Raw genomic sequence first — 12367 nt, 5'->3', positions numbered from 1 at the left:
ATCTCTTTGCATGTATGAGGGTTTGTTTGATTCTTAACAGTTAATAAAGAAATAAATAAATACAGGAATTCCCTTAAGAAATATGATATAAGATGATTAAAAAGAATAAAAGAAAAACATCTTAAAATATGTTTATAAAAAATGTACAGTTTTGTATTTCGTTGATTTTATTTATAACTTTATAAAAAGTAATGACAAATTTTAAGCAAGTGAGTTTTTTTATCTACATCTATATTTAATTTTTAATTAATTAAGAAATTACATTGCGATTTTTCTTAAATTAAGGGGCCGAAACACAAAACTGCGATGCTATGTTTCATCGCAGTAAAAAGCAAAGTCGCGCGACACACGGCAGGAACGAAATGATGATAAAAATTCGTAAGTAAATATATTCCCTCGAGCAATGGAAGTGAGACGTCTTGTGGTACAAAAACGCTTTAGAGCAATCCGTATCGCAGATATCTTTGTGGTGAATTCGCAACGTGGCGAATCGCAGTTTTGTATTTTTACCCTATTACATTGACAAAAAAGTTTTTAATCATTTATTAAAAAATCTTATTAGTATCCGTAAACTATTATTTTATAAACACAAATATATATTTATAAATTAATAATAACATCTTCTCTTATAGTTAAAAAATAATTAATTATAGTTGTATGGTCGTCGTGTCCAAGTTTTAACTTTAGTTACATTTTTCAAATTTGTAAGAATATCATCTAAAATAGCCTTCGTTTTATAGAATTTCAAATGACTATATTCTTCTATGAAGAATTCATCGTAATATGGATATAAAACTGTTATTATCTTATTTTTATAATACACAACTTCATTAATTGACTGATATACCCACTCTTTGTTTTGTTGCAGTTTGATCATGTTGATATTATGCGTCTTAGAATAAAAGTCCACAGCAAACATATCTTTATCAAATTCGTTTAGACTATTTAAAATGTTCGAATTAATCAGATCCCAGCTAATAAATAGTTGATAGAGTTCATTGCCATCAAAGTAGCATTGATTAGTATCAAAATAATCAATATTAATTAAATGACTACAGTGTAAATGTCCAGAAAATTCGTCACGTAGGTATTTTATATAAAAATCGATTACGTCATAGCTTCCAACATTTTCAAGACCCTCTTTAAATTTCTTTATCAATAGTAAATTGAGGAATAAGCTTGGTATTGATATTGGTAATAGTTCGCAAGGAGGTTCCATATGGTTGTATCTCGACCAGCCTGTTAAGATAATACCTTTGAAGTTGAAGACTTCATCTTCCCCACCAAATTTGTAATCTCTGATCTTATTCATCCAACTAAAGTTGTTCCAGAATCTCTTTTTTATGTTTGGGTACGTTGCCGCTCTGCCATCTGCTCCTTTGAACGAGGATGCGATCCATATATTCTTGAATTTCTTATGATACTTCCTCATATTAACATGTGAAACTCTTACGCTTGGACCGTAGTCCCAATAAACTGGTTCAACTTGGTGGTTTATCCTCTCCCAAGTATTTATGGGAATACCACGGAACATGTCGTCCCAAATCAGGACAGTTGTATTGGGACTGATAGTTCTTACGAAGTCTGCTACAACTTGAACGTGATTCAAATAAATTTCCCTGGAATTTATAAAACATCTACTTAAAATAATATGACTATTTAGTTTTGAACAATAAGATCGTTTGATCTTTCAAGTCGCAAAGTCTTTAAGTGAACTACATCTGTTTTAAGTGAAATATTTCAATATAGATGTTTTTTCTTTAGATGAAATAATGGATTTACTAAAATAATTACTAAAACATTTTTTATGAACTTACGTAGTAGGTAAATTTCTCTTCACACATCGCTGGCATTTATTTATATTAAAAACTTCATCGCAGCCAATATGTAAATATTTCAAGGGAAAGATTTTTTCGTGAAATTTAATTATCTGTAAATGAAGTGCTCACTTAATTAATTATGGGAAAAATGCAATTATCGTTATAAAATAAAGGTAAAATAAAATAATTACTAATAAATATCCCACAGATAGGCTAGAGCATCATCTCCTCTTGCTAAGAAGGCTTGGAGCTCATTCCATCTACCACCACCTTGATCACCGCTCAATAATAACTCTATGTAATTAACTAAAAGTTATGTTTTACAGTAGAATTTTTGTTTTATCTAGTCAAGTGAAATTAGTATACAATAAAAGTAGTAAATAATCTCATATATTTTTGTACACATAATTTTACTACAAAGTTGGTTAGTACCTTATGACAGAAATCAGCCAGGACATTGTTCAATAAATTTAATATTATAAAATACAAACAAAAAGCAATTATGTAACACTGATGTGGACAATGTGATATTATAAGAAATAATTATACATAATATCTGAGAGGTAACTTCAAAAGCTATTGCCAATTTCAGTCATTGATCGCGCAGACGAAATTTAAATCGGGGTCAGAGTAATTTTTTTTTTTATATTATAGATAGGCGGACGAGCAAATGGGCCACCTGATGGTAAGTGCCCAACCAACGCTCCTAGACATTGATATTGTAAAATGTTAAACATCGCTTACATCGCCAATGCACCACCAACCCTGAGAACTAAGACGTTATGTCCCTTTGTCTGTAATTACACTGGCTCACTCATCCTTAAAACCGGAACACAACAATACAAAGTACTTTTTTTTCCACTGGAAAAACGCATTTACGCGTTTCCCCCACTTGAAGTGGGGGGGTATGTGGGGCTCGCCGCCGCTGAAGGCGCCGGAATACCCACCAAAAAACCAGCGATACCCACACCGTCTTTTCGGGGGACGCCACGGGATCGCTTGCGCATACTACCGTGACGTACTCTACTACCCGACGGTAGACCCGCCTCTGCAGGCCTCCAAATTCTAAGGGGTTCTCGGGTTACAGACACCCCCTAGCCCCGGCGACATTTACGGCAGGAGGTTTGCATAGCGCCGACGTCTTCTCCCCGTTCTTCTTCGGCGAAGCGGGTCAGCGGAAGCACTGTTCTCACGCTCCCACTCCGCGGCCTCCTTCTGCGACATGACGTTTTCGCAGAAAGAGACCATCTCCTTCCAGCCCCTCTCGCTACCGATCATGGCGTTTATCACGATGGCGTTCAGCAGCGAGAGGTCTCCGCCTACAATGGCCGCCAGCTAATGGCGCTGAGGCCCCCATGCAGCACACTCAACCAGGGTGTGACGCGCCCTGTGAGTTTGCCGTGACTCCGTTCTACCCAGCGACTCAAGTGGGGACGGACCGCCTCCACTGTCGTCAGGCCTGCGAATTAAGGCTCGCTGGGCTAGAGCCCTGACTCGCTCCACCTCCGCCAATCCTGGACGGTCGCCCCTCGACCTCGCTTCCACCCGGAACCAGTACACTTCCGCAAGCACCTCTGCCTGGAGTTCCCAAGGCGGATCGCTCGTGAGAAGTGTCGCTGCCGTCCATGACACTGTACGGTAACCACGTATCGCTCTCACCGCTATGACTCTCTGTGGTCTCCGAAGGAGAGCCTTGTTACGAGCATTGAGAGCGTCCACCCAGATGGGTGCACCGTACAGCGCCATGGAGCGCACCACACCAGCGTATAATCGCCGGCAAGGTGTTTCCGGCCCTCCTACGTTGGGTAGAAGGTGGCCCAAGGCGGCAGCGGCGTTGATGAGCTTCGGGCTGAGTTGGACAAAATGCTGCCCGAAGCTCCATCTTCCATCCAAAATCAGGCCCAGATACCTCATCTGGGCCTGATTTTGGATGGAAGATGGAGCTTCTTAATCACCGTTCCCTGGACGGTGATAGACGCTCCTCGAGGGTGACCTCGACGTGGACCGTAGAATAGGAGGGCCTCCGTTTTTGTTACAGAGACCCTCAAGCCCAGCATCCTGATCCGATCCATCGTGAGCGACACTCCGACCTCAGCCAGGCGGGCTGCCTCCTGAAAAGTATGTCCCGTCGCCGTGATGAGGGTATCGTCCGCGTAGCACAGCACCCCCATCCCGGGAAGGACGGGTGCCCGTAGGAGCCAGTCAAAGCCAACGTTCCACAGGATTGGGCCGAGAACAAACCCCTGTGGAACACCGCAGCCTACTCGACGCCGGACAAGTCGCCCATCGCCCCCCTCTCAGAGGACCACCCGATCCTGGAGGTATGCCCCCAACAGCCTTCTGAGATAGGAAAACACTCCGTGATATCGAAGCGCCTCCCTTATTGTCCCGAAAGGAAGACTATTATATAGAAGGCGTTCGCCACGTCCAGCGATACCGCCAGGACCATGTCCCCTCGGGCCACCGCCTCCATGGTCCGGGTCTTCAGGGTGTTCAGGGCGTCGATAGTTGATCGACCCGCCCTGAACCCGAACTGAGCCTCTGAAAAACCCGGTAACAATACTAAGTACTGCTGTTTTGCGTTAGAATAATAAATTGTGATATTAATAATTCTTACGTAAGACTTCACTATGTTATAATGAAAACTACATTCTGTCCAACGCATCAGGAGGCAAGATAAAATATTCATGAAGTAAAAATCTTAGTTCATTTTACTTTTATCTATTCTATGACTCATTTTATAATAAAAAGACGATTTGATTACCTTATGAAACTTTTAAGGCAGACAAATAAAAATATGAATTATCCTAGATAATATTATAAATGCTCAAGTGAAGTTTTTTACGCTTTCACGCCTTAACTACTTAACTGATTAACAGAGTATAAACTAAAGTGTGTATATCAACAATATAGAATAAACATTTTGACTACCTCTAATTTCTGAAATGCTGATCAAAGGAGGATGCAAATTTTTGCCTCCATGTAATATATCGTTGGATAAAAAATTTTGAGCTGAACATAAGTTACAATGACTCCAAGTTTTAAATCTTAGTCCGCTTTAGATGTATTACGCGTCGCTATTGAAGGTGGGACCAGACTTATAAAAATCCTGGCATCATCCTTTAGATTACCTAATTTTATTAAACTGAATCATTATTGGTCGATGGCAGCTGATAACGCAATCGATGACCAATGAGAGTATTCACCAGTATATATGATTTTGATAAGCTGTATCGAAATAAGTAAAAACACAAACCTGTTCAAGCATTTTTTTTATAATTATTTGACTTTCCGAATTACTAGGACATATTGAATCTGGATAAGATGGTATTTCTCGTAAATGCTGGAACTCTGCTAGTTTCAACACGTGTTCCATATGACCAAAAGTTTGTACCAACGGAATGATGTCGAATCCAAGCTGTACAGCCAATTTTAAGAATTCTCTTAACTGTAAAAAATAAAATAAATGTAAATACTTCAACCAGAAAGGTTAATAGTGAAACATATTCTATCGACGTACTTAAAAAGGGTCCATTTGCGGTTTTAGGAAATAACTTTTTTTAATTTTAGACATTTGCAAAGTTCGAACTAAAATAAGTAGATAGATTGGAAAATAGTAAGTGACCACCGCCCATAGATTGTTATTGTAAGGAATATATACCCTACATCGCCACTGCGCCACCAAACTTGGAAATTAATATGTTACACCTAAATATACACTGACTAACTCACCCTTTAAGCTGGACCATTACTATATATTAAATCAATTAAAAAAAAAATCCTTAAAAACCATCCCATAAAAACCCCATGATACTTGTTTGAGTTTGATGACTCGTAATATTCTGCTACGATTCACGTGTTCTACCCACTGAACCATCTCTGCTCAAATAATAAAACAAACTTTCCGATAACCTTAACACAGATGGCTAACAATAATTTATCATTTAATGCACTTTAGCTATAAATAGTATGAAGCAAGAATTGAATATATAATCAAATTAATTTTATATAAGAAAACACATTGTAACGTACCTTAGGTTTTTCATAGCAGTTCTTCGCACTTATATTAACTAATCTACCATTATATGGAAACATGTCCTCATATTCCATAAGGAGACCAGTTACGCCGAGCTCTTGGAATTTGGGCAACAATGTCTTCAAATAGCTCAATTTCGGTGGAGATCCCTTGAAATCCAAATGTACAACAACATTTGGTAACTTCAGGTAAGAAATATTCTTCATTCTCATATCATCATTAGATTTGTTTGTAAACACAGCTTCAAATAAATTATACGATATTATAACATATATGGATATTACTATTCCGGTTATTAATAAGCATTTTACTCGCATTGATAGCCTTTTCGTTACTAGACGCATTTTATTTGTATTTCGTTATGACGTTTCTTTATAAGTTGACGCAAAATATACTGCTGATGTCAAATATGTTGCTATAGTATGTAAGAAATTAATACTTTTCAAACTTTGAAGTTTTTAATGATTCGTTTTTTTTATTGTTAAAAACTGTAACTTAATTTACACCACTTTGACTTGTAACAACTTCGCGCGGATAACAAAAAAATACATAGTAATTTTATTTGAAATGCAGCTAGAACCTCTTTTATAGGGAACCTTTAATAGACACTAAACTTATTAGATTTTCCGTTAATTAGTATATTCTATATTCTCTACAATTTATGTTCACTTTTCTAATGTTATCGTGTGTCCTACGACTTCTAACGGTTTACTGAATAATAACGCCTCCGCCTTGGACTTGTAAGGTTTCCGCTAATGGTGATTATATAATGACTTAGCAAAAATGATAGATTGAGTGTTTTTTAGTTTACATACATGTGTGAGTATGCATTGCTATTATTTGTTGGAATATCGTTATACTTTATACTAGCAATGATGGTTTCAAAATGTTGATCTTATCGTTGAATGAAAATTATCGTTTCAAATCTAGACAAACATTAGCGAATTTCTTAAATCATGTACATATTTTATGTTTGAGTTTGTCGAGTACGGAGTTGAAGTAAACGTCTCGAGGAAACCTTTGTGATGTCGGATAAAGTTCTCCCACGTATATATCCAGCCCACATATCACGGTAAAGTTTAATAAACTCAACGCCTTTTATATATAATATTGTACGTTATTTTGCATCTGTTATTTGTATTCAATTTGGTATTTTACTATTCTTCCAATTTATATCCCATAAAATATTATAAATAACTCTTAAACTTAATCCCCGCGAAATATCCTGGCTCATATAAAAACCATTTTTTTTTCTTTTTATAATTTGCCTTCATTATAAACGTTTTATGTAGACCGTTTTTCTATATATTTTCTGCCCGTTCCAAGTCTGGAGTAGCTACTACGATTATGGCACTAAAATAAAACGATAGTTGTATGGACAACGTATTTGTATGGTGTGTTTTGTAATTTTTTTAAAAACAAACGCGTGTCTATATTAAATAATAAAATTGATAATTTCAAAGTTAGACGCAAGCTCATAGAATGCTGCAATATAATTCGAGTATTAGAATTTCCAAAACTAGTAAAGTGGATAAAACCACAGCGCTTTCAAATTTATGGCTGCTATATTAGATTAGGAACAAAGTTGTCCGAATCAATTATAATTTTCATTATTACTTATATTTTGTTATATTATTACTTATATGTTTTATAAGCCGAGATGGCCCAGTGGTAAGAACGCGTGAATCTTAACCGATGATCGTGGGTTCAAACCCGGGCAAGCACCATTAAATTTTCATGTACTTAATTTGTGATTATAATTCATCTCGTGCTTGACGGTGAAGGAAAACATCGTGAGGAAACCTGCATGTATCTAATTTCACTGAATTTCATGTGTATTCCACCAACCCACACTGGAGCAGCGTGGTGAAATAAGCTCCAAACCTTCTCCTCAAGAAGGGAAAGGGGGCCTTAGCACAGCAGTGGGACCTTCACAGGTTGTTACTGTTGCTATATTTTGTTGAAACATTTTAATTGGGTATTTGCAAATTATATCTATTAATAGGCCTAAATAGCTCAACAGTATACTGGCCGTTTAGAAATGTGATGTTGCAGATTAAATTTTTATTACCCTGGGTAATTGTGTTAGCCATTATTTACATTAGGTTTACGCGTAATTGGGGGAAAGCAGGAATTTTAGTAATTTTCTAAAAATAAAAGCGAATATAATCAAAAGTTGGTTTATATTTTTTGCAAAATAAACAGTTTGCGAGGAGTGAAGTAGATAAGTTTTATCTTTTATAAAATATTACTTAAAAAAGTAAAGTAGTAGTCTGTAAATTTCTCATTGCTGGGCTAAGGGCTCTTCTCTACTCCAATGCGGGTTGGTGGTCATACATCTAAGGTATTTCAGATTTCCCCCTGATATATGCAGGTTTTACTTATTCATTAACTGCCTTGAACAAGATGAGTTATAAATACAAATTTAGCACATGAAAATGAAATAGCGAACGTTTGGGTTTGCATTTGCAATCTCTACATGTTAAACCAATGAGTTATATGTAACTAAAAATATCCCTTTTAATTTAATTTTAAGGAAAATGACTGAGAATAACACTTTGAGTTATAACACTGACGTAAGACTCATTATTTATATTTAGATAAGATGAAATTATGGACTTTTTCTATCCTGCTTAGCTATATTTTTGCTTGAATTTATTTAGAAATCAGCCATTATTTCTTTGTATCATTTGCATATTTGTTTTTAAATTTCAAGATTTTTGAGTTTTATTATTATAGCTGTACATTAAGAGACATCTACCGAAAGCGGTAAATTTCGTCTAACGGTGCAGCATTTGCAAAGTGTCTTTATAATAAGAGCATCGAGGCCGTGCGCTAGTTGCATTTAAGTTGTCGAAGAAGAGAACGCTTGCAACCGAGCTCCTGATGCAATTCAATTGCAACAATAACTTTATCATCTGTCCACTCCATTTTGATACGAAAGCAATGAAAACTCGTCGCCACAACACAGAGTCGAGCTTCTTTAGAAGTAGACTGACAATCTTTGAATCCAAAGACCACGTCTGCCATACTCATGAGGCTCAGGCATTACGAAAACGTGTGACTTCAGTGGGAATGTATCTTTATGATTCTCAAAGCGTTCAAATCTTTCTGTATCCTTAACCTTTGGCTTTAACTAATCGTTTGCAAATCAAAATCCTAAAAAACTTTGTACCTGTTTATATTAAAATTAAAACAAATTTTGATGATTGTAACATTTTTATTCATTTTCAACTAACACCAATATAAAAATAAAACCCGTTGGGTGACACAACAAAAGATAGTAACTATTTCAGCTAACAATAAATACGGTCAGCTTACCAGATGATGTATTCTTTAAATTTATGGTGTATATAGTATGTAAATCCATAGATGGAAAGGCACTCAAGATAAACGTTCGTGGATTTTGTAGTGTCATAATGTAATTGTTATTTGCTTATTTATAAATAAATAAAATAAACTACCAAAATATTAATATGCAAGGAGTTTCATTATATATCATCTTACACTACATTAAATATATAACAAATAATACATCAATATGAATTGATGTATTATTTGATATATATTTAATGTATACCAGGATAGCTTTTTAATGATTTGCATGAGACCGAGTCATTCAATTCCAATTTCAAAGTGTTATAAATAACTGCTAAATCTATATTATTATCGCGCCCATTGCAATGAATTACTGGTATGGGTTATTGTGTATGATGTTACAACTAATACAATTATTTATATTTAAAAGCTTTTGAAACAAATTAAGCTTCAAACGGAAGCGAGTTTACAACATCGAGTTTATCGATCTCCAAGTGTTTAAAATGCGTCGGCCACCGGTCAGCCACGAATTGATTTTGTGTTATAGCGTTTTAGAAAATGATATTATACAAGAAATTTTTTAACTTGTTTTTTTTTTTAAATTTAGGTTCAGTAGGGAGGCAAATGGTTAAAATATTTACATTTTATTTTACACTTACTTTTAATTTATTAATTTACACATTTGCTTCTTTTTTATTGGTAAAATTGACAAGTTTTAATGAATAACAGATGAAGTCCTCGGACTTCAAACTTATATTATGCATATATTGTAACCAAAATGTTTATATTGAACGTTAAATTAAATAAATATATATATATATATATATATATATATATATATATATATATATATTTCTCTAAACAGTACCCACTCGTAAAACAATATTTTATCACATTTTTTTTCCAATTTGTGTTGACTGATAATAAATGTTTTTTTCATTTAAATATCTTCAAAATATTTTGCGACACTGTTTCCAGTTCAGAAGGTAACTAATACAATCAATTCAAATTATGTTAAACAATCAAGAAGTTTGAATCCTTCAAATTATCAAAATAATTTTGTTTACGATATTATTATATAAGTTTGTTAACGTAAACACGTAAATTACATTTTGAAAAATGTTTTCATTAAAATAATTTAATATCGGTCCTTACATATGAAATCAGATCTGAAATATCTCCTCTTTGGTTAAGAATTCCAAATTCAAATTTGTAAATTCATTTAGCTGGTACATTTGAGTTTTGAAAACAGTCATTCATTTGTTTTTTTCCTTATTATTTTTTCTTTTGCGTCGCTTACTACCGCACAATGGAAAACATGAAATATCGGTATATTTACGAGTACGAGTTCTACCGTGGCACCAGTGCTGCAGAAACAGCTCGAAGGATTAATGATGTGTACGGCGCTGGTGTTGCAAAAGAAAGTACGGTACGTTTTTGGTTTCAACGTTTTCGTTCTTGAAATTTCTACCTTCAGAACCAACCACGTAGACGGCCGGAGACCAAAGTGAAAAATGAAGATTTAAAGGCTATTGTGGAAGCGGATCCATCACAAAGCACTTCAGAGATAGCTGCAGGCTTCGGGGTAAGTAATAAAACTGTATTAATCCACTTGAAGCAAATCGGGAAAATAAAAAAACTTGAACGATGGGTACCTCATGAATTAAATGAATCGAACTTGCAAACACGCGTCGACTGCTGTGTTACTTTGCTCAACCGACACAATAACGAAGGGATGTTAAATCGAATCGTTACTTGTGATGAAAAGTGGATACTGTACGATAATCGGAAGCGCTCGTCGCAATGGCTGAACCCTGGAGACCCAGCCAAATCCTGCCCTAAACGAAAATTGACTCAGAAAAAGTTACTTGTGAGTGTTTGGTGGACTAGTGCCGGTGTCGTTCACTACAGCTTTCTAAAATCTGGCCAAATAATTACGGAAGAACTAGCTACTAAACAACCGAGATTGGTCAATCGCTCTAGGCCACTGCTGCTTCACGACAACGCAAGACCAGACACTGCACAACAAACAACCACTAAGTTAGATGAGTTACAATTGGAATGTCTGCGACATCCACCGTACTCCCCGGACCTTACTCCAACAGATTACCGGATTTTCCGGAATTTGGTCAACTTCTAACAAGGAAAAAAATTCAACTCCGATGCGGCAGTCCAAACCACCTTCAAAGAGTTTGTTGATTCTCACCCCATGGTTTTTTTGTAAAGGGATCAATGAACTAGCTATGAGATGGCAAAAGTGCGCAGATAACAACGGTGCATACTTTGATTAATTAAATATATTTTACAAAAAAAATTGACTTTTCATTCCTCCCGTACAAAACGCCAATTTCATATGTAAGGACCTAATATATAATTAACACAATTTATTTTATTTGAATGTACTTATATCTCGAATTCAATGAATATAATTGATGTATAAACAGAAAAAATACATTAATTTGGTAATTATTTATTTGGTTGGTTTCTGATATAATAATAATCTCTTTATTTTAAAGACTTTTATATTTAATTTTAACTATTTCAGCTAGTAATTTCGATAGCACGATGTTTTCAGAGGTGTAGCTAAATTGATAATCATACACTTCATTTAGTAAATTTATAAAGAAAATTTATTTGGTTGGCTTCGTGCATGCCCTTCTGGGTATTAGCCACTTATCACAGGTTAAGAAAAAATTAAGATAAATATAAGTTAATGAATCAATTGTAGTGAATTTATATATTTAATTAGTATCGTCTAATGGATATTTTTTCTAAATTTGAATAAACATATAATAACAATTTTATTATTATTCGATAATTACGGGTTCAACCCAGGCAAGCACCACTAAATTTTCAAGTGTTTTATTTGTGTTTATAAATATTAATCTCGTGCTTGGCAGTGACACATGATGAGAAAATTTTTATGTGAAAATCTGCCACATGTGTAACCAACAACCCCTAGTAACAGCCTGTGAATGTCCCACTACTGAGCTAAGGCCTCCTCTTCCTTTTTGAGGATAAGGTTTGGAGCTTATTCCACCACGCAGCTCCAATGCGGGTTGGTGGGGCAACAACCCCCAGCATGATGAAATTAAAAGGGGAGGTGAGGTCTTAGCCCAGCAGTGTAGTATTTACAGGCTATAAAATTAAATATCCTTTATATAATATTTGTATTGCGCGGTGGATTATTATA

At 35.3% G+C, this 12367-nt stretch overlaps 1 protein-coding gene across 1 annotated transcript; it reads right to left on the bottom strand.

Annotated features, from left to right (window-relative positions):
- Nucleotides 1-566: 566 nt before the first annotated feature.
- LOC126778147 (hexosaminidase D-like) lies at nt 567-6539 on the bottom strand. Its single transcript, XM_050501561.1, has 4 exons — nt 5853-6539; nt 5077-5268; nt 1818-1930; nt 567-1619 (listed from the first exon to the last, which is right to left on the bottom strand). Exons 1-4 carry the CDS (start codon nt 6198-6200, stop codon nt 644-646), a joined length of 1629 nt encoding a protein of 542 aa, XP_050357518.1. The 5' UTR covers nt 6201-6539; the 3' UTR covers nt 567-643.
- Between the last annotated feature and the right edge of the window lie 5828 nt (nt 6540-12367).

Source organism: Nymphalis io, chromosome 25 (assembly GCF_905147045.1).
Source record: "Nymphalis io chromosome 25, ilAglIoxx1.1, whole genome shotgun sequence".
NCBI classification, from domain to species: Eukaryota; Metazoa; Arthropoda; class Insecta; order Lepidoptera; family Nymphalidae; genus Nymphalis; species Nymphalis io.
Note: the sequence above shows the minus strand (reverse complement) of the source record. Positions and strands in the feature narration are given on the sequence as shown.